Source organism: Neoarius graeffei, chromosome 18 (assembly GCF_027579695.1).
Source record: "Neoarius graeffei isolate fNeoGra1 chromosome 18, fNeoGra1.pri, whole genome shotgun sequence".
Taxonomy (NCBI): domain Eukaryota; kingdom Metazoa; phylum Chordata; class Actinopteri; order Siluriformes; family Ariidae; genus Neoarius; species Neoarius graeffei.
This window is the reverse complement of record NC_083586.1, coordinates 32,738,790-32,766,489: the sequence shown is the minus strand read 5'-3', so window position 1 is coordinate 32,766,489 and position 27,700 is coordinate 32,738,790. Positions and strand designations below refer to the sequence as shown.

The 27,700-nt window shown below is 41.1% G+C and overlaps 1 protein-coding gene across 1 annotated transcript in view; it reads left to right on the top strand.

Annotated features, from left to right (window-relative positions):
- pspc1 (paraspeckle component 1) overlaps positions 1–27,700 on the top strand; it is an 87,979-nt gene that overhangs the window by 39,552 nt on the left and 20,727 nt on the right. Inside the window, 5 exon segments of the mRNA XM_060898712.1 lie at positions 8,281–8,582; positions 8,699–8,794; positions 8,927–9,123; positions 9,210–9,294; positions 10,857–10,962. Of these exon segments, the coding sequence (XP_060754695.1) occupies positions 8,281–8,582; positions 8,699–8,794; positions 8,927–9,123; positions 9,210–9,294; positions 10,857–10,962 (786 nt within the window).

Here is a 27,700-nt window from a genome sequence, read left to right as displayed (position 1 = left end):
GAGGAGTTTCGCCGTCTTCGTGGCCATGCATTTCGCACAAAAGTGAAATTACCTCACTTCCTGTTGGGCGTGGCTAATGCATTGGCATTACATTTTTGTCCGGATTAGTGAGATACATACGCGTACCAAATGGCATGCCACTACTACAAACTACATGGCACCCAGGCACCTTAATGCGGGAGGCCAAAATCACAACGACTTAGGGGGCGCTATAGAGGCCCGGAGCCCCGGCCAAGTTTGGGCTTCTGGTTCTGAGTAGCGGTGGCAATTCTCGGAACTGGTGCCAAATTTCGTGCGTTTTCGCCCATGGCAAGCGCCCCGAAAATGGCCCAACAGCGGAGAAAAATAAAGAAGAAGAAGAAGACGGAAGAAGAAGAAGAATAAGACGGAAGAAGAAGAAGACGGAAGAAGAATAATAATAGTGAACTCTTACAAGAACAATAGGGCCTTCGCCCATAGGGCTCGGGCCCTAATTAAAGCCGCAAGTGGCCTCGACGGGCCCTCGCGCCAGCGGCCAAGGGGGGCGGGGGCATGCGTCCCCGCGAAAAACCTTCCACAGCTTCTTCGGCAAGAGACATTACACCCACAATGGCGACAAAGCACAGAATTGGACACATGGCAACAATAGGGTCTCGCACTGTACGGTGCTCGGGGCCTAATAATAATAATAATCCTTCAAAAACAATAGGGTCTCGCACTGTACGGTGCTCGGGCCCTAATAATAATAATAATAACTAGAAACTATATGCCAAGCAGGCACCTTAATGCGAGAGGCAAAAATTACAACACGTTAGGGGGGGCTACAGAGGCCCTGAGGCCCGCCTGGATCTGGGCTTCTGGTTCTCAGTAGCGGTGGCAGTCTAAGAAAAAGGAGCCAAATTTCGTGCGTTGTCGACCATGGCAAGCGCCCCAATAAGGGTCTTGTAAAGAGTATGCTTGCCAAGGTTGACAAATCAGAAGCTGCAATATCATGTCTGCCATAACCAGCACCCCCAGGGGCGAAAGTGCACAAAATTTGGCGTATATGTCAGGTGAGCTATGAAGAGTTTGCGTATGAAGTTTGATGACAATTGAGTAAATAGAAGATGAGATATAGATTTTTGAAGAATAAATTTTTTGGTTTTTCCCATGTCAGTAGGTGGCGCTATGCTGTACATGAGCGATTATGAGTTGGAAAAATAAGTGTCTACAACAGCAACGTACTATCACAAGGTAGTGGTGTGAAGGAAAAGCATTATGGAATTATTAACCAAAAAACCGTTTTGGAGCAACTGCGTCGGCCAAAAACAGCGCCCCCCATGGACAAAAATTCCCAAAATGTGGTATACATGACATGGGAGGTATTAAGAGGGTGGCCGTGAAGTTTGACCAAATTTGAGGAAAGATTGGATTTTCTGCCCAAAAATAGCGCCCCCAGTGGCAAAACATCACAGAAATTGGGTAACACGTCAGAAGCCCAATGAGTGATTTGCGTGTGAAGTATGAGCAGTTTTGAGCAATTAGAAGATTTGTTATGAATTTTTAAGCATGTAAAATTCTGCATTGAAAATTGATTGACGTATAACTTCTGAACGGTTTACCCTACGTGAAACGTATTTAGGAACTTTTGTCAGCCATGTCTGTAGATGATGTGTATCAATTTTGGTGACGTTCCTATGAACGGTCTAGGAGGAGTTGCGCCGTCTTCGTGGCCATGCATTTCGCACAAAAGTGAAATTACCTCACTTCCTGTTGGGCGTGGCTAATGCATTGGCATTACATTTTTGTCCGGCTTAGTGAGATACATATGCGTACCAAAGGGCATGCCAGTACTACAAACTACATGGCAACCAGGCACCTTAATGCGAGAGGCAAAAATCACAACACGTTAGGGGGCGCTATAGAGGCCATGAGGCCCGCCTGGATCTGGGCTTCTGGTTCTCAGTAGCGGTGCCAGTCCAAGAAAAAGGGGCAAAATTTCGAGCGTTGTCGACCATGGCAAGCGCCCCAATAAGGGTCTTGTAAAGAGTTTGCTTGCCAAGGTTGACAAATCAGAAGCTGCAATATCATTTCTGCTATAACCAGCACCCCCAGGGGCGAAAGTGCACAAAATTTGGCGTAAATGTCAGGTGAGCTATGAAGAGTTTGCGTGTGAAGTTTGATGACAATTGAGTAAATAGAAGATGAGATATAGATTTTTGAAGAATAAATTTTTTGGTTTTTCCCATGTCAGTAGGTGGCGCTATGCTGTACATGAGCGATTATGAGTTGGAAAAATAAGTGTCTACAACAGCAACGTACTATCACAAGGTAGTGGTGTGAAGGAAAAGCATTATGGAATTATTAACCAAAAACCCATTTTGGAGAAATTGTGTCGGCCAAAAACAGCGCCCCCCATGGACGAAAATTCCCAAAATGTGGTATACATGACATGGGAGGTAGTAAGAGGGTGGCCGTGAAGTTTGACCAAATTTGAGGAAAGATTGGATTTTTTGCCCAAAAATAGCGCCCCCAGTGGCGAAATATCACAGAAATTGGGTAACATGTCAGAAGCCCAATGAGTGATGTGCGTGTGAAGTATGAGCAGTTTTGAGCAACTAGAGGATTTGTTATGAATTTTTAAGCATGTAAAATTTTGCATCGACAATTGATTGACGAATAACTTCTGAACGGCTTATCCTACGTGAAACGTATTTAGGAACTTTTGTCAGCCATGGCTGTAGATGATGTCTATCAATTTTGGTGACATTCCTATGAACGGCCTAGGAGGAGTTGCGCCGTCTTCGTGGCCATGCATTTCGCACAAAAGTGAAATAACCTCACTTCCTCTTGGGCGTGGCTAATGCATTGGCATTACATTTTTGTCCGGCTTAGTGAGATACATATGCGTACCAAATGGCATGCCACTACCACAAACTACATGGCAACCAGGCACCTTTATGCGGGAGGCCAAAATCACAACGACTTAGGGGGCGCTAAAGAGGCCCTGAGGCCCGCCTGGATCTGGGCTTCTGGTTCTCAGTAGCGGTGACAGTCTAAGAAAAAGGAGCCAAATTTCGTGCGTTGTCGACCATGGCAAGCGCCCCAAAAAGGGTCTTGTAAAGAGTTTGCTTGCCAAGTTTGACAAATCAGAAGCTGCAATATCATTTTTGCCATAACCAGCACCCCCAGGGGCGAAAGTGCACAAAATTTGGCGTATATGTCAGGCGAGCTATGAAGAGTTTGCGTATGAAGTTTGCTGACAATTGAGTAAATAGAAGATGAGATATAGATTTTTGAAGAATAAATTTTTTGGTTTTTCCCATGTCAGTAGGTGGCGCTATGCTGTACATGAGCGATTATGAGTTGGAAAAATAAGTGTCTACAACAGCAACGTACTATCACAAGGTAGTGGTGTGAAGGGAAAGCATTATGGAATAATTTACCAAAAACCCGTTTTGGAGCAATTGCGTCGGCCAAAAACAGTGCCCCCCATGGACGAAAATTCCCAAAATGTGGTATACATGACATGGGAGGTAGTAAGAGGGTGGCCGTGAAGATTGACCAAATTTGAGGAAAGATTGGATTTTTTGCCCAAAAATAGCGCCCCCAGTGGCGAAATATCACAGAAATTGGGTAACATGTCAGAAGCCCAATGTCTGATTTGCGTGTGAAGTATGAGCAGTTTTGAGCAATCAGAAGATTTGTTATGAATTTTTAAGCATGTAAAATTTTGCATCGAAAATTGATTGACGTATAACTTCTGAACGGTTTATCCCACGTGAAACGTATTTAGTAACTTTTGTCAGCCATGTCTGTAGATGATGTTTATCAATTTTGGTGACATTCCTATGAACGGTCTAGGAGGAGTTGCGCCGTCTTCGTGGCCATGCATTTCGCACAAAAGTGAAATTACCTCACTTCCTGTTGGGCGTGGCTAATGCATTGGCATTACATTTTTGTCCGGCTTAGTGAGATACATATGCGTACCAAATGGCATGCCACTACTACAAACTACATGGCACCCAGGCACCTTAATGCGGGAGGCCAAAATCACAACGACTTAGGGGGCGCTATAGAGGCCCGGAGCCCCGGCCAAGTTTGGGCTTCTGGGTCTGAGTAGCGGTGGCAATTCTCGGAACTGGTGCCAAATTTCGTGCGTTTTCGCGCATGGCAAGTGCCCCGAAAATGGCCCAACAGCGGAGAAAAATAAAGAAGAAGAAGAAGACGGAAGAAGAAGAAGAAGAAGACGGAAGAATAATAATAATAGTGAACTCTTACAAGAACAATAGGGCCTTCGCCCATAGGGCTCGGGCCCTAATAAATAGAAACTATATGCCAAGCAGGCACCTTAATGCGAGAGGCAAAAATCACAACACGTTAGGGGGCGCTATAGAGGCCCTGAGGCCCGCCTGGATCTGGGCTTCTGGTTCTCAGTAGCGGTGGCAGTCTAAGAAAAAGGAGCCAAATCTCGTGCGTTGTCGACCATGGCAAGCGCCCCAATAAGGGTCTTGTAAAGAGTTTGCTTGCCAAGTTTGACAAATCAGAAGCTGCAATATCATTTTTGCCATTACCAGCACCCCCAGGGGCGAAAGTGCACAAAATTTGGCGTATATGTCAGGTGAGCTATGAAGAGTTTGCGTATGAAGTTTGATGACAAGTGAGTAAATAGAAGATGAGATATAGATTTTTCAAGAATAAATATTTTGGTTTTTCCCATGTCAGTAGGTGGCGCTATGCTGTACATGAGCGATTATGAGTTGGAAAAATAAGTGTCTACAACAGCAACGTACTATCACAAGGTAGTGGTGTGAAGGAAAAGTGGAAAGATTGGATTTTTTGCCCAAAAATAGCGCCCCCAGTGGCGAAATATCACAGAAATTGGGTAACATGTCAGAAGCCCAATGAGGGATTTGCCTGTGAAGTATGAGCAGTTTTGAGCAATTAGAAGATTTGTTATGAATTGTTAAGCATGTAAAATTTTGCATTGAAAATTGATTGACATATAACTTCTGAACGGTTTATGCTACGTGAAACGTATTAAGTACGTTTTGGCAGCCATGTCTGTAGATGATGTGTATCAATTTTGGTGACATTCCTATGAACGGTCTAGGAGGAGTTGCGCCGTCTTCGTGGCCATGCATTTCGCACAAAAGTGAAATTACCTCACTTCCTGTTGGGCGTGGCTAATGCATTGGCATAACATTTTTATCCGGCTTAGTGAGATACATATGCGTACCAAATGGCATGCCACTACTACAAACTACATGGCAACCAGGCACCTTAATGCGGGAGGCCAAAATCACAACGAGTTAGGGGGCGCTATAGAGGCCCTGAGGCCCGCCTGGATCTGGGCTTCTGGTTCTCAGTAGCGGTGGCAGTCTAAGAAAAAGGAGCCAAATTTCGTGCGTTGTCGACCATGGCAAGCGCCCCAATAAGGGTCTTGTAAAGAGTTTGCTTGCCAAGTTTGACAAATCAGAAGCTGCAATATCATTTCTGCCATAACCAGCACCCCCAGGGGCGAAAGTGCACAAAATTTGGCGTACATGTCAGGTGAGCTATGAAGAGTTTGCGTATGAAGTTTGATGACAATTGAGTAAATAGAAGATGAGATATAGATTTTTGAAGAATAAATTTTTTGGTTTTTCCCATGTCAGAAGGTGGCGCTATGCTGTACATGAGCGATTATGAGTTGGAAAAATAAGCGTCTACAACAGCAACGTACTATCACAAGGTAGTGGTGTGAAGGAAAAGCATTATGGAATTATTTACCAAAAACCCGTTTTGGAGCAATTGCGTCGGCCAGAAACAGTGCCCCCCATGGACGAAAATTCCCAAAATGTGGTATACATGACATGGGAGGTAGTAAGAGGGTGGCCGTGAAGTTTGACCAAATTTGAGGAAAGATTGGATTTTTTGCCCAAAAATAGCGCCCCCAGTGGCGAAATATCACAGATATTGGGTAACATGTCAGAAGCCCAATGAGTGATTTGTGTGTGAAGTATGAGCAGTTTTGAGCAATCGGAAGATTTGTTATGAATTTTTAAGCATGTAAAATTTTGCATTGAAAATTGATTGACGTATAACTTCTGAACGGTTTATCCTACGTGAAACGTATTTAGTAACTTTTGTCAGCCATGTCTGTAGATGATGTGTATCAATTTTGGTGACATTCCTATGAACGGTCTAGGAGGAGTTGCGCCGTCTTCGTGGCCATGCATTTCGCACAAAAGTGAAATTACCTCACTTCCTGTTGGGCGTGGCTAATGCATTGGCATTACATTTTTGTCCGGCTTAGTGAGATACATATGCGTACCAAATGGCATGCCACTACTACTAACTACATGGCAACCAGGCACCCTAATGCGGGAGACCAAAATCACAACGACTTAGGGGGCGCTATAGAGGCCCTGAGCCCCGGCCAAGTTTGGGCTTTTGGGTGTGAGTAGCGGTGGCAATTCTCGGAACTGCTGCCAAATTTCGTGCGTTTTCGCCCATGGCAAGTGCCCCGAAAATGGCCCAACAGCGGAGAAAAATAAAGAAGACGGAAGAATAATAATAGTGAACTCTTACAAGAACAATAGGGCCTTCGCCCATAGGGCTCGGGCCCTAACAAACAAAGGGGGAGGAATCCACATAATGTCGGTGATTTTGGAAGTACTACAAAATCAGTGAGGTAAACCAAGGCATAGTGGAGTGAAAGCTGTGCTTTGTGAAAATATCAAGAGGAGGTAGGAAAAGTTGCTAGAACACAAGCAGTCAAATCAAACGTCTAGAAAACAGACACGCGCATGATAATCTGAAGCAACACCAGCAATGGTCTGTAACAACTGACATTGCAGCAAAGGCTGTCAAGGAGAGGGAAAAAAATTGGTTAACCATAACCCTTGGCAGTGAAAAATAAGTGAAGCACTTACCCAGTTTATTGCACTTGACAATGAACCATTGTCAGTCGTTGATAACGTAGGATTTCGACAACAACTGAATGCATTGACGCTGAATTACGTTTCAAGTTGTATCCATGTTGCAGACACCATCTTTCAGAGAATACATTAATTTTTTTTTTAATTAAAAGGTCAGGCGTTTATTGCACAACATAACTCTGGTGTGCTTCACCACAGACATTTGGACTAGCTGTGCATCTCCGATGTCTGTCATTAGCTTAAGTGCACAGTGGATAGAAGACTATTTTTATTTTGGGTTTTAGTCTAACTTAGGCGTCACATGTTTGTTGTTAACAGTAAGTCTTGCTCCATAAGCAAATACTTTTCTTGCGAGCATCAGTCATATACTTTAATGGGGGGGAGGAAATGGTATTCGTACTCGGAAAAGACTGGTATCATTGCATGCCTACTAAACAAGAACAACTTTATCACACGTACACTGAAGCACGGCGGCACGGTGGTGTAGTGGTTAGCGCTGTCGCCTCACAGCAAGAAGGTCCTGGGTTCGAGCCCCGGGGCCGGCGAGGGCCTTTCTGTGCGGAGTTTGCATGTTCTCCCCGTGTCCGCGTGGGTTTCCTCCGGGTGCTCCGGTTTCCCCCACAGTCCAAAGACATGCAGGTTAGGTTAACTGGTGACTCTAAATTGACCGTAGGTGTGAATGTGAGTGTGAATGGTTGTCTGTGTCTATGTGTCAGCCCTGTGATGACCTGGCGACTTGTCCAGGGTGTACCCCGCCTTTCGCCCGTAGTCAGCTGGGATAGGCTCCAGCTTGCCTGCGACCCTGTAGAAGGATAAAGCGGCTAGAGATAATGAGATGAGATGAGACACTGAAGCACACTGAACTTCCTGTCTGCATCTAACCCATCTGAAGCAGTCAACACACACCTAGAGCAGTGGGCAGCTATGCTACAGTGCCTGAGAAGCGGTGGGGGGGGGGGTTAGGTGCTTTTGCTCTAGCACTTCAGCCCAAGGCCACCCCATGTTAACCTAACTGCATATCTTTGAACTGTGGGGGAAACCAGAGCACCCAGAGGAAACCCATGCAAACACCACACAGAAAAACCACTGTCAGCCGCTGGGCTTGAACCCAGAACCTTCTTGCTGTGAGGCGACAGCACTAACCACTACACCACTGTGCCACCCCTAGTTCCCGTGTTTATAAACGTCAGTGGTTTAGGAAGTAAGGCTTTCAAAATGTTTATCTTCAAGAATAACAGGGAATACAGCCAACGTGGAAAAAAATTGCCCTTATGTGTGTGTTGTATGTATTTTTGAGTAATCGGCAACATTTTCTCCTGAGCTCAACAGTCTGTCAGACTTAGTCCTTATTTATCGCAAGGTTTTTTGGGTTTTTTTTTCTTCTTTTTGCTTTTTAAAGGAAACAAGGACACTTGCAGAGATTGCCAAAGCAGAGTTGGATGGAACAGTGCTGAGGAACAGGCCAATTCGCATCCGGTTTGCGACACATGGAGCTGCTCTGACAGTTCGAAACCTTTCACCAGTTGTTACCAATGAGCTCCTGGAGCAGGCATTTTCACAGTTTGGGCCAGTGGAGAGGGCAGTAGTGGTGGTAGATGATCGTGGCAGACCCACAGGTAAAGGCATTGTGGAGTTTGCCAATAAGCCTGCTGCACGAAAGGCTCTTGACCGTTGTGCTGATGGAGCCCTTTTACTTACTACGTAAGTCCTTTTAGCTTTGGATAATCATTTTAACTTCTTGGTCTTATAATAGTGGTGGTGCCAAAACACCAGTTGGATTGTTTTTCTTTCTTTTTTTTTTTTTTTCTGGTTTTCAGGTCTCCACGGCCAGTTCTTGTTGAACCAACAGAGCAGTTTGATGATGAAGATGGCCTTTCAGAAAAGTTATTGCAAAAGACAGCACAATATCACAAGTATGTTGCTGGAAGAATGAGACATACAAATTGTTTGTTGTATATCTAATGTTTGTCTATAGATCAGATGACAACAGGCAATAAATAAGGAACTTGCCACAAACCCTTAATATTATATCTTCCTCCGTGTAGGGAAAGGGAGCAGCCTCCACGCTTTGCCCAGCCTGGCACCTTTGAGTTTGAGTATTCATCACGTTGGAAGGCACTTGATGAGATGGAGAAACAGCAGAGGGAGCAGGTGAACAGGAATATCCAAGAAGCCAAGGAGAAACTGGAGGCTGAGATGGAGACAGCAAAACATGAGCACCAGCTCATGATGATGAGACAAGGTATTGCTGCAGTTGAACTTTACTCTTGTCGATGAATTGATGTTGCAACATACATAGTGATGCAATTTGGTGGATTTTTACGCCAGATCTCATGCGTCGTCAAGAAGAGTTGCGCCGGCTAGAGGAACTGAGAAACCAGGAGCTACAGAAGCGCAAACAGATGGAGATGAGGTACACATTAGAATTCCTAATAACCAGGGTTGGGTATCATTTTGAATTTTCTGATTCTGCTTATTGAGTCCGGTTCTTATTGATTTTCCATTTAATTTCCAAAATGTTGGGAAATTCCAGGGCTGTCAAACTCAAATTTTGCCTGAGCCAGATTAGCATTTTTGTGAGGCCCTGAAGAGCCGTAATTGGAAAGCTGTATTTTTTTTTTTTTAAACTCATTTAACAAAATCAGTTAACACCAATAGCATAGGTTCTGAAATTCTAATAGGATGCTTGTAGAAAAATAACTCTAAGAGTGTTGGATGTTATTACCTAAAAGTGTATGCACGTGTGTGTGTGTGTGGTGATGGTGGGGGGTTGTTAATGAATATATTCCTTTTGTATGATCACATTTTATTGGGTACTAGCTGCTTTAATAAGAAACAGGCGTAGTTGATTGGGATGTAAACATTTTCTTGTTTCTGGTTGTAAGCTACTAGATGGCTAGATAGCTGCACTATAATCACAGATGTATTCAGGTAAAAGTTAGAGGAGGAGTCTTCTGGAGTTTACTGCAAAACAAAAGTAGATCAGGATTTATATTATAAAGTGTAATTTTCCCCTATAGTCACCATAACTTCCAGTGGAATTGCCAAAGCATTTTATAGCAGCATTATTAATATAGGAAGATGCATAAATATAAAAGATTTGAGAGTAGATTGTGCCTTTATATGATAAAACAACAAACAGGTTAAAAAAAAAAAACTGCTTCTGCCCGACAGTTTCAGTTAAGCACTTATAAGGTGAGCTCATGAGTGCTGTACCATAGCAGTCATTACTGTACAGAGCTGCTCTGAATTCTGGATCATGTGAAAATGTTGAGCTGTAGTGTTCTACAGGCTGTCAGTATTAATTTTTTCCCCCCAAACTCACACATGCCAAAAGAAACAATGCTGTGGTTTAGATAACAAAATGTAACTTCTGACTGTTTACCATGGTTCATCTTTCTCACACTATGGTGACATTGGCCATGCGTGCTAGCTTGTATCTAAACAAATGGACATGCTGTTGCATTGATGCATGACATCACATATACAGGTCCTGGCAGAGAGCTACGTATGCCCTTGTAGATTATTAGCCTTTATTTGCAATAAAAGCATTCTTGTGGATTTTTATTTTTTTTTAGGGGTACTTGATACCTGGCATTTCAGATTTGGTTCTAATTTGGAACGGAGTTTCAGTTCCCATCCCTACTAATACCAAGCAATTGCAAACTTATCAAGTTACAGTAATCTTCAGATTTTTTTTTCATCCTTAAATTAAGTCATTGTATAAAATGAATAACACATGCTAAGTAATATTTTAAACCTAAATTCCCATTAATGTTATGTTATAGGAGTGTCAGGCTGCAGTCCTGATGTTTTCCCTCCTCAAAAAAATTTGGTTCACTTCACTGGGGTCTTGGTGAATTATCTTATGAGTGGAAAGTGGCAGAATGCTAAGTCTGCAGAGCACTAGTTTTCTGTCAATTCTGTTTTATCATGATCCTGAATACTTTCTGAACTTCCTCTGTGGATTTTTAGACATGAGGAAGAGAGGCGGAGACGTGAGGAAGAAATGATGCGCCACAGAGAACAGGATGATATGAGACGTCAGGCTGATGCTTTTAAACCTGGCTTTATGGATAGCGTGAGTACCAAACATGCTCCATTATCTAAAATAAATGGTGTTCAGAGACCTGTGGCTCCCATTGTAGTAGAAATGTGTTTTTAGGTGTTACAGTGAAGAATATAATTTTAAATACTAAGGGGTGGTGATGCCGGCTGCACATACTTTATATACAGTACCAGTCAAAAGTTTAGACACTTTCTAATTCAACATTTTTCATTTTTATGAATTAAGACACTTCATGCGTTAATAAGGGACTGTTTCTCTTTAATTAGTTGAGTGGTTCTTGACGCAATATGGATTACTACAGTTATAGAATAGGGTTCTTTACTGTATTATTTACTGTTTGATTTCAAGCACGTTAAGAAGGCAAGCGTTATTCTGTGTTCCATATGTTATTTCATAGTTTTGATGACTTCAGTATTGCTCTACAATGTAGAAAATAGTTAAAATACAGAAAAACCTTTGCATGATTAGGTGTGTGCAAACTTTTGACTGGCACTGTCGGTACATGTAAGTGTATACTCTGTGTGGGAGGGGGCTCCAGACTAAGTTTTTTCCACTAGCATTGGTGTTTCTTGCTGAAAATTTTTAGGCGCCCCCGCACAAAATTTTGGTGCACTTCTTAAATCGACATGCAACATAGAACATGTTTTCATGCCACATATAGCCTTTAGCATCTGCCATCTTGGTCAGTCATTTATTTGTTACTCCCACCGCTCTCGAGACCACCGTGTACCAAACTTATCACATGCTGAACTTCACATGTCGTTCTCGTTTGCACGAAATTGAGAAGCTGCCATCTCAATTTTACTTGCCTTGGCGAATTGGCTCCTATTGGTCTGGTTAATGTGACGTCATATCCAGCATTGGCCTCTTAACTCGGTGAAAACAACCTGGCAGAGACGCTCTATCTTCACTCCCGTTCATAGTCTTGTGACTTGATCTAGTCTGAGTTCCCTTGCAACGCCACCTCCAGTTATTCAGCGGTCAGACAAATTTCAGCCCGATACAGCCTGAATGAGTGTGAAGCGAAATTTGCTGCAGTGGACATGTACTGTTCATTCTCCACTCTAATCGCACTCTATCTCACACACGCGCACACATTCCTACATTCTCATTCCCTTCTTTTGCTTCATGTAATGTATTATGATGATGGTTTTTAAAAAAAAAAAAACATATTTGCAAGTTGCACTGTTGTGCTTAGTTATAAATTTTAGTCACACTGTCTCCAAAAATGGTCACAAAATGCAACTAAATGGTCCTAGTCTGGAGCCCTGAGAGACAATTAGAATTAACTGTGAAATTAAGTGTGCTGAAACACCAACACTACAGCCAACTCATAAGGGGCTTATTGTACAACCAGAAACTTCATATGGAACATACTGAGTAATTAGCCATCATCTTTATACAAGGTGTCCATATATTAAACTGTGTTAAATTTGTAGAAACATGGTCTGATAGTTTGTTAGACATTACTAAGTAGATACTCGCTTCAATGGAATTTAAACCTAATCTCTATGTACCACATCTGTAGTATATGGTCGGTTACCATGAACTACAGTTTCAGTGTTACCTGGTATGGTACAAGATGAAGGCCATTTTACAACAGAAGCATTAAGCATGCTAAGCTAACACCACAGTGTTGCTGCTTCACCACCAGAGCAATTATTTCTTCTTCTGGGTTAGTACATATTAGGTCATGACTTGAAAATTTGATTAGCCATTAAAATGTTTAAAATTTAAGTTTGAGACCATTGTCTTCTCTTAAAAAAAATATAGTTTCCCTTGTTTTTACCAGTGCTAAAGTGCTTAGTAGTAACACATTACTACTTCCAGAAGGTGGCGGTAATGTACTTGAAAGCTGTTTGCCAGCTGCCATTAAACAGCAAGTAGGTGCTGGTAAAAGGTGCATAACACTGAGATGCTCCTGTTCAAACAGGAGAAACCTGCAAAGCCAAAGACTATTATAACAATCAAGAAGTTGTGTGTGGAACTCCTTTTTAAAAATGAAAATGAGGTGTGTTCTGTGTGAGCGCAGGGGGGTGGGTTGTTGATCTTCAAAGAATGGTTGAATAGTTCCCAGAGAATATTGAATATTTTTGCTTGAAATGCATATCCTGAGTTTACTTAACATGAATGTAACCTTGTTGACCATCAGATTGTGATGAACGTGTGGCAATTTGTGGTGATATAAAAAGTAACATGGGAACACACTAGAATCTGTGCTGCTATGATGCTCACGCTGCATCCAGTCTAAAATGTGTTTAAAATGGCATTAGTACCTTGTCCCGACAGTAATTATTTAAATATAGTATCACATAGCATTAAATATAATATCTGCTCTGCCAAAAAAAAATGCAAAATTGGTGAGTTATTGTTAAATCTGCAAATTAGGGTAGTCAATTGCTTAAGTAAGGTATTCACTTATCCTGAAGCTCCCATTAGCTCATACTGATATGTTGGTTATACAACCCCATTTCCAAAAACATTAGGATGCTATATAAATAAATACAGATTGCGATTCATGCAGTTGAGGGGTTCAGGGAAAGTGTGCGTGTGGTTTTTATTTACACACAGAGTTGCAGTCAGAAGTTTATGTACAGTGACATGAAGGTCATCTTGGATATGAATGTCATGGCAATATTTGGGCTTTTAGTAATTTCTTTGAACTGTTCTTTTTCAGTGGCAGAATGTACAGCATCAGAGCCTAATCTAGGGCGCGTAATATGCGATAATAAGCGTTTTTTATCTGTCTGTCGCACGTCCACTTTTTGGGCGCGAGAGTGATATTGCGTATCTATTTTGTCGCGCATTTATAAGTAGAGAGCGTGTAGTCGCGTTTTACTGAATCTTGTGCGTATCAATTTGTCAGCACCCGCTAGCAAGCACTGCGGTAAATATAGCGTTGTTTACACACCAATCGGAATATATCGGAAAGGACCGAAGTATTCCGAATGGTTTATTTAGCGGGTAAAACAATTTTGTGAACTATTATATCAAATCGTTGGCGTCGTCTTGCGGTGATGTCGACAAACTACCTTCCGCCTTACTTCCGTGTATACGTTCAAGAGAAGCAGCATGTGCGCAGTGTTGCCAGATTGGGCGGTTTTAAGTGCATTTTGGCGGGTTTTGAACATATAGGCTGGAAAACGTCAGCAGTATCTGGCAACATTGCATGATGTGCGAGTCTGTTTATGTAGGCTTAAATTCTGTTACTGAAAGTGTTATGTTTACAGTGAAGGACTGTGTGCACTTTATTTATTTTTTTTACTTAATACAAGAAATTAATGGATGCCAACATTTTTGCCAAAATGGTATTTTATTTTCCATTGTTTAGGCAGCTTCAGCATCATACTGTGAGATTCTGTTCAAATTGTTTTGTTTTTTTTCTTCTATGAAGCCTGAGCCATTTATTTTATTAGTTTATAATTATCGTTTAATTTAGTCTTCAGGAGAGACTGCCTGCACACAGTACTAGTATTAATAGTTTTTTTTTTTTTTTTTCTTACATGAAAGCTGAGGCATTTATATTATATTTTAAGGTAACTTCATGTTGTGCTGTGGGGTTCTATGCACTAACTTTTGAACCAACAGGTGCATTTGGATAAGTAAAGCCTATTTTTCTGCATTTTTGTAGTCCTGGTAATCTTGCACATTCTACATGATTGCTAGTTTTTGTGGGTTTTTTTGAGTAATTTGTTTAATTTTTCTTGTTGAAAGTTCAATTTAGTATTATGTTAATGATATTCTAAAAGTAAAGATTAATAAAACTGTTCTGTTTATAGATGTACTCTTGAAAATATCTACCAATGTATTACTTATTTTTCTGTCCCCACTAACTGGAACAAATGAGGGATATTTTTACCCATGTTAATATTTTCTGTCCCCTGTTTCTACAACTAGTGAGGGATCTGTCCCCTATTTTCAAATTCCTAGATTAGGCACTGCAGCATACATCTTGAAAAAAAGACACTAATTTGGTGCACAAGTTTTAATTTTCTTTGGGTTTTCTGAAATCAACACAGGATTAAAATTATACATTCAGCCTACCTAATATTTGGGTAAAATGTCTCTTTGCAAGATTCACGTTGACCAAACATTTTTTGTCGCCGCCCCCGCCCCGCCCCCCCCCCCGCCCCAGTGGATTCAACTTGTAAGCACGGTCCATATATTTTCAATAGGGTTGAAGTCAGGACTTGTTTTAAGCTTAATGTTAGCCTGATTTATCCTCCACAACCAGCTCTGATGTGTGTTTGGGTTCATTGTCCTGTTGTAAGTCCCAAGTCGTGCTCAACTTTCTGATGGTTTATGCTGAAGAATTCTGAGGTAGTCCTCCTTCATTATTCCATCCACTTTGTGCAATGAACCAGTTCCACTGGCAGCAAGACAGCCCCAGAGCATGATGATCCTACCACCACCACCAGTTTGGTACAGTGTCCCTTTGTACATGGTGGTCATTGTGGCCAAACACCTCAATCTTTGTCTCATCTGACCATACACCTTTCCTCCAGAAGGCTTTTTTCTTTGTCCATGTGGTCAGCTTCAAACTTTAGTTAAGCTTGAAGGTGTCAATTTTGGAGCAGGGGGTTATTTCTTGGATAGCAGCCTCTTAGTCTATGGTGATCTGAACAGTAGACAGTGATCCATCAGCTTCCAGTTCATGGCAGGGCTGTGCCATGGTGGTTCCCAGGTTGTTCCTGACCATCCAAACCAATTTCCTTTCAGCTGAGGGTGACAGTTTGGGTTTTCTTGAAGCAAAGTGGCTTGGCAAAGTGACTACACCTCACAATAACTTGGATACAATTGTTTGAACTGAGCTTGGAATTTGCAGTTGATTAGAAATGGCTCCAAGAGACATTCCGGAGTTGTGTATATCTGTGATCCTCTTTCTCAGATCTGCACTGAGCTCCTTAGACTTTCCCATTGTAATTTGTGTTGGTCAATCCAAGGAGTGCGGTTAAAGGGGAAGTGAGGTCATTTTTGAACTTGCTTTATTTCTTAACGTATTGTTCAATTACGTTTTCGGTTTTATTAACCTTATATCATGACTCGTATTGGCATATTATATTACGCTTATTGGCCTTTTCGGTTTTTAGCCATGTTGAATGTAGTTTGTATGGTCTGTGGCAGGTGTCGCTTATCCGCGCGATCTTCATGAGACTTGTGCGAGACTTCAAACGTGAAGCGTCAGCGCCGCCATTTTGAAAACTGTTTGCACAGTGGCCAGATCGCCATACCGTTCCAATTTAGATTAATTTTGAGATTTGCCAGCTTAATCAGTGATGGAGATTATTCCATACGACTTCGAACCAATGTAGAGAAGAGTTGGAAAGACGACAGGATAAGGACTTGTCTGTCGCGCTGGTATTTACGTCATTTACTGTCGCACAATTAAAACGTGCCAGAGCAGGCAGCTGGTAAGTGTTCAAAATAATAAATACATTCATGTATTTTTGTGATAAATACATAATATACTGAGCGTATTTCCCACATAATCCTCACTAAGGTTTCGGACAGCACTACAAAATGGCGTCCCCACTATATAGTGCCCTATATAGTGAGTAGGGAGCGATTTTGGACACAGGGAAAACTTCTGGGTTGATTTATATCAGCATTCGAAGGAGGGTGCGCGCGTCTTGACAACGTTGGCAGATGGTGGTCACTTTTTGATTTCCGCTGTACGTTTTACTTCCGTCCTATGAAGTCTTGCACAAGTCTCAGCGAATCTCTTTTTCAGCCATTGCTTTGACATATGGACTGATATTACATGGCATGTTTCAAACATTCATAACTTGCTATATCAGTGACACAACAGCTGTCAGAAATGCTTTCCTACATTTTATAAAATAAGAAATAGAATTTTGATAAGTTTTTTTTTTTTTTTTTTAATTTAATTTTATTTTTTTCCTTCAGTTCCCCTTTAACAAACCCTTTTTATGAAGGCACAGAGAAGCTACCAGCTGTAGTCAATCATGATCACTAACAGTGATCATGATTAAGAGGCCTTGGCAAGGTAAGAGACATTTTGGAAGTTTCAGCGCCTCTGATGCTTAGTTTACACGTACCTGGGTATGTATAGAAACGGATAACCCTGCCTCTCCCGTTTTCAAAAATATCCACGATTACACCAGACTGTTCTCCAAAATATCTGCATTTACACGGATCCGCATAGATAAGCGCTATTATGAGCATGCCAAACATATAGGTGGCAGTATAAGAAGTATAAGCCCATATTAGCCTAACTTCATTTGTGAAGTTTAGCCACCAGGCAGCAGTTCGCCCGGGTCAGATCCAAAAGCGGCGGCGGCGACGTTGGTAAGCAGCAAGCCTTTGTCTTGGTGGGAGTGCCTGAAAAACTGCGACCCTCTTCGCATTCCTTCTCCTCTGCTCCTCATAAAGCAGTTGTAGTCCTATTTTGCAAATGCAAACAAACCAAAAGTGTTTGCAAATATGTAAAAAGGACGACCACCGGTGTTGCATCCATGAGACCATCAAACCAAAATATTGAGCGCCTGATGCAAATATTGTTCTGTGACGCATATCGTAATGTCGGGAAAACCTAAAACTCCGTTTTCCACTATTTACACGCAGGCATGAAAATGGAGTTTTCAGAAATCTCCACTTTGCCCAGAGTTTTCAAAGATATCCGTTTTCAGTGACTGAAACCTCCATTTACGTGTAAATGAGAGGTGCAACCGCATAAATAAATATGCGTCTTCATAGATATCCGGCTACGTGTAAACGCACCATGAATGAATAGTCTAAGTGAGTGTATATAAATTTTTGACCCTGTGTTGATTTCAGAAAACCCAAAGAAAATTAAAACTTGTGCACCAAATTTTAGTGGTGTTTTTTTTTTTTTGTGTGTGTGTTGTTTTTTTTTTTAAATTAAAGATGTATGCTGTACAATCATTCAGCCACAGAAAAAGAACAGTTCAAAGAAATTACTGAAAGCCCAAATACTGCCATGACATTCATATCCAAGATGACCTTTGTCACTGTATGTAAACCTCTGACCACAACTGTATATAAAGTTCCCTCTTAACCATGACGGTCTGGTACAACGCCTGCATTACTGCTGATGCCGCCCCAATTCACCTGTCCATCTCACGCTCCTTTTTACCATCACTTGTGAACAAGACCCTGAGATACTTGAACTCCTTCACTTGGGGCAGCAACTCACTCCCAACCCGCAGAGAGGTGATGGCACACAGTGGTATACACGCCCCATCCCAATTTTTTTGAAACTTGTTGCTGGCATCAAATTCAAAATGAGCATATTTTTCCCCCCAAACAACAAAAATTTTTGTTTCAACTTTTCATAATTTTTCTATTTTCAATGAATTATAGGTTTTCCATGATTTACCAGTCAAGTTTTTGTTTTTATTTATAGTTTACCCAGCATCCCAACTTTTTTGGAAATGGACTTGTATATCGCTTTTTAAAGGTCCCATGGCATGGTGGTTTGTTGATGCTTTAAACGGGCTCATGGAGGTTTCCGGATGCCTTTCTCGAAATGAACCCTCGGAACGTAGATATAGCCTCCTGGGAGAAAGCCCCATTTCAGCGCTTTTCCCAGTGCGTCGTTTTGCTAATGAGAAGCAGGAGGCGGGGAAGGGTAGAGGGTGGGGGCGGGTCTTATCATTAATATTCATGACATGTAAACGTGTTACCTCTGATTGGCTAACAGCACTGTGACGCTACCTCCAGTGGGTCAGAACAAGCGGATATGGGTGTCTTACTATGGCGAGAGAGAAGGAACAAACCGCGAAGGGAAAAATACCACGCGCTGACGTCATTAAGGTGCGACGCGAGGAGATAAAATAAATTCAACAAATGTTTGGGCTTTTACTGAACAAACAAATAAAATGAACGAGTGACTTAAAAAAAAGAATGTGGGTGTCTTTGTAAAAACTGTTTTGATTGGCTATTATAACAGAGCATGCTGCATGCTTTTTGGTTTTGTAGCGCAGAGTACCTGGCTAACTGCAAGAAGCGGTTAGCTGCACAGCTAATGTAGCCATTGCAAGGCTAACGTGGCACCGATTTTAAAACACGGCAAAACGACTTAACAGTTATACACTTACTTGTTCGCTGTTTGTGGCTGATGCGGCAGGGATGCTTGGTACAGACCCAGGCTTCAGTGACAGTTGATGTGCAAAACCTGCCCTGTACTGTCCCAAGTTGTGGAAACATTCCTCAGGAAAATGCTTCCGACAAACATACACCGTCTAAGGTAGACTCGATGGCGTATTATTGAAGTAAATAAAATTAAGCCACTGCGTCTTCAGGGGCTCTCCCGTCGGCAGTAAAAACAGACTCTTTTCTGTGTTGTCACATCCATGTACAGCGCAATTTCCATGTTTCGCTCGCTTAGGTGGTGCCATGTTGTGTCCTCTATGGTCTCCTCACTACAACTGGGCGGGGCAATCCATACGGTGGGTGGGAATCCAGAGGGGGGGGCATGGGGATCATCTCCCTTGCTGACGTAGTAAAGGAAAGAGTTTATCAACGCACCGTTTTGACGCGCCATTCTCAAATGTTGGGCATAGTTTGGTTTACACATTATGAAATTTCTAGCCACTGGAGTGACTTAAGAAGGTCAGAGGAACTCATTTTAACGTTAAAAAACCTCAGAAAGTGAAAATTTCATGCCATGGGACCTTTAAATATTTTTAACAAGATTAAGGGCTCCCTGTGTACAGTAACTTTTTTTTTTTTTTTTTTTTTTATTTATTCCCCTCCCTTCTCTTCTACATGTCATGGAATATATTGTCATTTTTAATCTTTTATACTATTTTAGAGTTGTAGTTACATTATTCACACTATGAAATAACATGTTTGGAATTGTGCAGTAACCTAAAAAATGCTGAAAATTATATTTAAATTTGAGCATTTCTCTTGGTATTTTCCTCAGCAGCTTTTGAGCCTTTTTCAAAATATCATTAAAGGTGCGATGTGTAAGAATTTGACCACATGGCGAATTCATATTCCGCATTCCAAATAAATAGAGGGCAGTATATCACCAGAAAGTTGGGTTGTCTGCCCTGTGGTAAGAAACGTGGAAATGCACAGTTGTCGTCAAAATACCACCACTCTCATAGAAGCATCACTCACTGAATATGGCATGAAGGGATTTTTTTATTTCTTTATCTATCTATTTGTTTATTTTCAGTTGATCCACTACTGAGTTCATACAGTCTAACCTTAGGGTGTATTCAGACCAGGATAGTTCGATAGTTCACTTGCTTTGGTCCGAACCAAATGTTTTTTTGTTTTTTTTTTCATTTTGGTGCGGTTCGCTTTCACACTGTACATTTTAGTAAGCGGACCAAAATCTGTCAACAAAGCCACGCGCCCTGAGGTCGTTCAGCTATTGGTCAGAGACGACACGCGCACAAAGCGTTAAGTTCAAAAGTAGTCATGGAGGCTTTCCGTGCTGTTATTCTTTTTAATGTCATCAAAGCTATATGTTTTTTCCAGTTTTTACTGTTTTCACAATTGTGCGATTACTATGCTGCTGTACAAGTAATTTATCAACGACGACTTCAAAGGGCAAGGCGGCTACGGAGGATAGCGCTGATGAGCGCACATCATGTTGACAGTTCTGGCTCTTCACGCAAGACGGAGGAGGTATGTGTCGGGATATTCGCCTTATCCATCATAATAGATGAATTTCTTTTTTGCGTCGCTAGTACCGCCACTTTTTGAAAGAATGTCCCTGATTTTAATGTAGATCTGACGGAGTTTCTTCACTTTTAGCCGACATTGTTCTGGGGAGCGCATGAACTCCTTCTTCATTTTCTCACTGAATACAGCAAACACGTCGGCATTTTTGTGTGTTCTCTCCAAAAGCTCAGATATGTGGACATCTGCCCATATATCCACAAGGGTACGCGTTTCTTCCTCGGCCCACGTTTGCCCCCTACTCGTTTTTTGTACTCTGTAGTCTAGCCTACCACTGGTCTGAATGACTGACTGAACGACTGTTGTAAGGTTCCCTTGACAACCGAAACAGTGCTTGCACTTTGCGGTGGAGTGTCAAGACTCTGTTTCCCATAATGCTCGACAAATGACGGAAGCTCCTGAGGTACAAAAAAGCAAAGCTGTCAGATTAGGTCCGGTCTGCTTTCACACTTCCAAAGGGTCCGCACCAGAGTTCCTTTGGTCCGGACCGAGTCCGACCTTGCAGCTTGGTCTCGGTCCGCTTGTTTGGTCCAGACCAGAGTTCAGTGGTTTGTATTCAGACCAACCCAAAAGGTCCGGACCAAGGGAAATTTGGTTCGTTAAGTCGTTTGGTCCGGACCAAACAACGTAGGTGTGAATACGCCCTTAGTCATCGGTTTCTTATATTTTTATGTATTTATTTATTTAAAGCACTAACTTAACAGCCGGATTGAATCCACAAAATTCAACCAAACTGCTGAAACTTGGAGCCAGTCAAGATAATGCATGCTGTCAGCCTATAGTTTGCATTATAGCTTGCTTAGTTTTTAGCAAGAAGACTGCCACAGCAACTCGCACATCAGTTGTTCAGAGCTCGGTTTGTAGATAAACAGCTCGCAGCTTCAGGAAACCACTCGCTCTGCAACTGCTACGGCTTGCAACACAGCAGATATGTAACATGCACTCCCCCCCCCCCCCCCCCCCCCCCCCCCAATTGATTAATTGATAATGTGACTGATTTAAACACACTGCCTGTGGCCTCAGTAAAATAACCACATAGCTGAGTGATTTTGAGTGATGCGTTTTGTTTAATAATTGGGTCAAAAGGAGTGCCACCTTATCTGTTTGTGCTCTCATAGTTGCTGGCTTGTGAGTTAACAAATCTTCCACATAGCCACTAGGGCTGGGTATCACCAGATACTTCACGATACGATACTATGGCGATATTTTGCCCACGATAACATCACGGTACAGCGATTCTGCGATAATCGATATATTGCAAGAAATTTCAACCACATCACGATATCTGTGTCACTGAAGAAAATCAGAATTTATTGACCACTGTAAAATTACATTTCACATACATAACTACACACTCTTGCCAGACATATATTTGTCTCTATTCCACTGCTGGCAAAACCAAGAGTTGCTTCACTACAACATACAGAAAATTCCCATTTCTGTGCTAGTATTCTCAACTTTTCTGTAAGCATGGACACATCAGTGCTGCTTAACAAGCAGAATCAAATTGTTTTATGAAAACTTAAAACTTGCACTGCAGACTGCACATACATTTCAGTGCTAACACTAATATCAATTTGTTCTTTGTAAACTTGAGAACATATACCTGAGAACATTTAACTTGTGCTTATTTTGCAGGAACAACACACTGTCTGAAACACATTGAAAAGTGCAGTGGGCATCTTAATTGGAGCATCTTAATTTAATTGGAGCGAAACAGGTTTTTCAAAGTGCATTCTCTTTGTCCAGCTCACTGTTTTTTTTCTCCTTTCCTTTGGAATCCAAAGTGCCTCCAAACATCTGCCTTAAAGTTCAGCGGCGTCTCTAGGTTTACGTTAACAGCCATGCTTGCCTGTTTTTTTTTCCTCACTGCAACCGCCGGGGAAAAAAGAGAAGACGAAGAGTGCTTTGCAGTGAGGTAGCGGCACAGCGACACCTCACAGAGCGGAGGTGCGGAAGTCGTACTGGATTTACAACCCGTCTGAAACATGATTTTATTATTTGAAAAAATATCGATATTCAAATTTTGAGTATCGATATTGAATCAGAAGACAAAGTATCGCGATATATCGCCGTATCGATATTTTTGCACACCCCTAATAGCCACTACAAATCTGCTCACAAGTTTCTAGGAATCTGTAACTTTTAAATTCATGCAAAGTGTATGCATCAAGTCCAAAAATGACATTGCAATCTCTGGGAATGTCAATGAAAGCTCTGTAATCCAGTCTTTCACAGTTGTTTAGTGTTTGGCACTGCGATTCAGTTTCTCCTGGTAGGGTCCTTTTTCTTGCACTTTGCTCGACTCCAGAAATGCAACATACCCACACACAAAATGGTAACTGCAAATCTATGTTTTGGTGCATGGATTTCAGTAATTTCTATGAATTGCAGCAACCCATTTGTTCCTTTTTCTTTAGTTTTCTGCAGTTTGTAGCTCAGACGCTAATGTGTATGTAGCCACCAGTGATGCGCAACTTCTCTCACTTTTGGCTGAGGGCAGACTGGACGCTACACTGACTCACTTTCACCTCGAGGTACAAAGTAGTATTACAAGACGGACGGTATGCCCTGTCTCAGGGCCAGCTGGTTAGCATGCTTACTTCAGTAGATATCACTGCAACACGATACATATATCATTGACATAACTTCAAAGCTGTTGTTACTTCACATTCTCTTGAGAATTGTTAATTAAAAAAAAATTTAACTAAAATTCTTACACATAGCACCTTCAAGACTGAAAAATATATATTATAGTTAGTCCAAACTTCTCCTAATGTACATGGTTAAGAAGCTATAATATGAAACATGCTAGTAATGCACCACACACGTGTTGCATACAGTGGGGCAAAAAAGTATTTAGTCAGTCACCAATTGTGCAAGTTCTCCCACTTAAAAAGATGAGAGGCCTGTAATTTTCATCATAGGTATACTTCAACTATGAGAGGCAAATTGAGAAAAGAAAATCACATTGTCTGTCTGATTTTTAAAGAATTTGTTTGCAAATTATGGTGGAAAATAAGTATTTGGTCAATAACAAAAGTTCATCTCAATACTTTGTTATATACCCTTTGTTGGCCATGACAGAGGTCAAACGTTTTCTGTAAGTCTTCACAAGGTTTTCACACACTGTTGCTGGTATTTTGGCCCATTCCTCCATGCAGATCTCCTCTAGAGCAGTGATGTTTTGGGGCTGTCGCTGGGCAACACGGACTTTCAACTCCCTCCAAAGATTTTCTATGGGGTTGAGATCTGGAGACTGGCTAGGCCACTCCAGGACCTTGAAATGCTTCTTACGAAGCCACTCCTTCGTTGCTCGGGCGGTGTGTTTGGGATCATTGTCATGCTGAAAGACCCAGCCACGTTTCATCTTCAATGCCCTTGCTGATGGAAGGAGGTTTTCACTCAATCTCACGATACATGGCCCCATTCATTCTCTCCTTTACACGGATCAGTCGTCCTGGTCCCTTTGCAGAAAAACAGCCCCAAAGCATGATGTTTCTACCCCCATGCTTCACAGTAGGTATGGTATTCTTTGGATGCAACTCAGCATTCTTTCTCCTCCAAACACAAGTTGAGTTTTTACCAAAAAGTTCTATTTTGGTATCATCTGACCATATGACATTCTCCCAATCCTCTTCTGGATCATCCAAATGCTCTCTAGCAAACTTCAGACGGGCCTGGACATGTACTGGCTCAAGCAGGGGGACACGTCTGGCACTGCAGGATTTGAGTCCCTGGCGGCGTAGTGTGTTACTTATGGTAGCCTTTGTTACTTTGGTCCCAGCTCTCTGCAGGTCATTCACTAGGTCCCCCCGTGTGGTTCTGGGATTTTTGCTCACCGTTCTTGTGATCATTTTGACCCCATGGGGTGAGATCTTGCGTGGAGCCCCAGATCGAGGGAGATTATCAGTGGTCTTGTATGTCTTCCATTTTCTAATAATTGCTCCCACAGTTGATTTTTTCACACCAAGCTGCTTACCTATTGCAGATTCAGTCTTCCTAGCCTGGTGCAGGTCTACAATTTTGTTTCTGGTGTCCTTTGACAGCTCTTTGGTCTTGGCCATAGTGGAGTTTGGAGTGTGACTGTTTGAGGTTGTGGACAGATGTCTTTTATACTGATAACGAGTTCAAACAGGTGCCATTAATACAGGTAACGAGTGGAGGACAGAGGAGCCTCTTAAAGAAGTTGTTACAGGTCCGTGAGAGCCAGAAATCTTGCTTGTTTGTAGGTGACCAAATACTTATTTTACCGAGCAATTTACCAATTAATTCATTAAAAATCCTACAATGTGATTTCCTGGATTCTTTCCCCCCATTCTGTCTCTCATAGTTGAAGTGTACCTATGATGAAAATTACAGGCCTCTCTCATCTTTTTAAGTGGGAGAACTTGCACAATTGGTGGCTGACTAAATACTTTTTTGCCCCACTGTACAATATTGGCTGTATGATTCTTAAGATTTTTATATGGTAGCACTTGTTTCTTTTCTGTTCACATCCTTCTGAAGAAGGGCCATATATCTCCCCACATTTTTCTACCATAGTTTCTCAGTCAATTTTTGAGGTGCAGTGGTTCAACACAGTGAAACTGGGCATCTGTCAAAAATGGTGCACCATCTATTGTCATTATGGCTGCTTGCTTGTTGTACGTACATGCTTTTAGGACAAGGTGTTGGAGTAGGTAGTTGCTAGCCTTTGCTGCAACAGTCAAGGCATCCTTTATAGGTGTTAATACCTGGGAGGGTGAGAATTTTTATATTTTGTACATCATGTTATACTTAAATTATGTTAGAAATGGAATATTAAAAGTCTTAAAGGGTATTAAATCTACCTTTCCACTTCCTGCAGACATCAGGTTTATGGGCCCTCTGAAAAAGTGAATATTATTGACAACCTTTGTAGAGATGAAACGCTTGTCCGACTGCTTTGTCCTGTTGGCATCACTTTAATTGGGTGTGCATACACTACACATTTCTCTTTTGAACTGTGAATTTTTCTGAACTTTTATTATATTTTTAACATGGCCTAATTTCTACTCCTTCAAATTTTGTATAAACCTTGGCTCAGATGATATTCAGACCTTACGAAGGTTATTGACTTGACGTTTTTCAATTTTCTTAAGAAATGGAGAGTGAATGCCGAAAAGGTCGTCAGCATACGTAGTTCTTTGATTGATTATCCCAGAACCAAAAAGGCATATATAATAGATTTAAAAAGCTTGTGTGCTATCTTTTCCAGGGCGTTATTTTATAAAGTGATAATTGAACCACTGTGACAGCTTATAGCTATATTTGTTTTAGATGAGCAGTTATTTGAAATAGCCTTGATGTAGCTAATACAAATACCTAACCTGGGGCACTCATGAAGTCTGAAACCTGAAAGTTGCAGGACTTGAATATGTTGCCAGTCATTGCTGAATATGAAGTAGTGTTTTATACTTGTTTTTTGGTCGTGTTTTATGCATATGCTTGTGTTTAATCATCAAATGCTAAAACTGATTTATACAACTGATTTATTTTGGGGTTAACCAGAATCACTTTCATTAATGGCAGCTATATGCTACTTATCTTTGCACATGAATGTGATTTGGTTAACTCTGAACATAGTTACATCCTCATTATAAAAGGGGTTTTGCAGTTATGCAACAAGTCTTTTATTTTCAGCTATTTTTTCACTAATAATTGATGTGTTTTCTTCTTGTATTTTGTTCAAGGTCATTAACGATGGAATCATTCTGACATGATTCATCCTGATTTCCTGACTTTACTTCTCAAAAATGTCATTTCAGCATGTGTAGACTTTTATAGCCACAATTCTTACATTGAGCTCCTTTACAGGTGAGGGATGGATAAACACTGCTGACTGTTATTGGGGCTTACCACATTTGATCTAAATTCCATTCTGGAACATGGAAGAGCTTAAAAAAAAGTATGGTTAAGTGAATAAGGCATCTGAAAACTAAAGGAACTGTAGAGCTTCTAGTGATTTGATGCTTTTGTTGGGAAAAAAAATACAGCAAAAAAGTCATTTCTGTGGTAGTTACTGTTGTGTGATATACCGTATGGGGCCCAAGCAATAAGGCAATTACCAATAAAGCAAGCATCAATGATGACACACAGATAATATTGGTCAACCTAGTCTCAAATGGCTTACTTTATGAAGCCTTTTATTGATTTATAATTCAGTTTTCATGCTCTCGTTAGAGTAGAAATTTAATGCCTTAAACCTTTTGTCAATTTTTTTTTTTTACTTAAAAACTGTTTGATAGTTAAAACTGTTTGATAGTTATTTTAAAATATAGGCTAGATATAGGTATGCAAGTATTATTGTTCACATACTCACCTGTGAACTTTTACATCTCGAGGATTAAAAAACCTCTGTTCACTAGAGAGCATGTCAGGCAACATATACCTGCCAGTCCAGATATTTTCTGTGGCTACTTCCAGTGAGGATGGTGGGATTTGGGAAATATAATATGTAAATTGATTCTGCCATAACCTCAATCTCCTCATGACAACGGAGTATATTTCTTTTGTCTTGCCCAATGGCTGCCATGTATTGTTTGTTTCCCCCACTTTTTATGTAGGTGATTTTATGTGCCTCGCACACATTTCAGGGTATTTATTTTCACTGAATGCAGGATATCTTGTGTATACATACTTAATAGCATGTATAATACCAACCTTAGAATAAGTATAGTGATAATTCACATGTGCCCAGTGCTGACAGCCTCAAACACAGATAGGAGCAGTATTATTTAACTAATTTTAATTTAATAAGTGATCCTTCTCAGGAAAAAAAAAATGGGGAAAAATAGTTGTCTGCAAAAAAGGTAAACGGAATTTGCTATGACTACTTCATTCACAATTAAATTTGAGTTTCCTTAAAAAGTGGTTTTCCTTCAACCAGAAAAGATAAGATTTCTAATGAGCAAAGTAATCCAGGGTTGTCTATAAAATTAATCTAACCATGTTAGATTAGCAATGTACATAGTCTTGCAAACCTCATGCTGAAAAAACTCCATATTTAGTTTTTATGGACCAATACTCTTTGAATTGCAAATTGTTA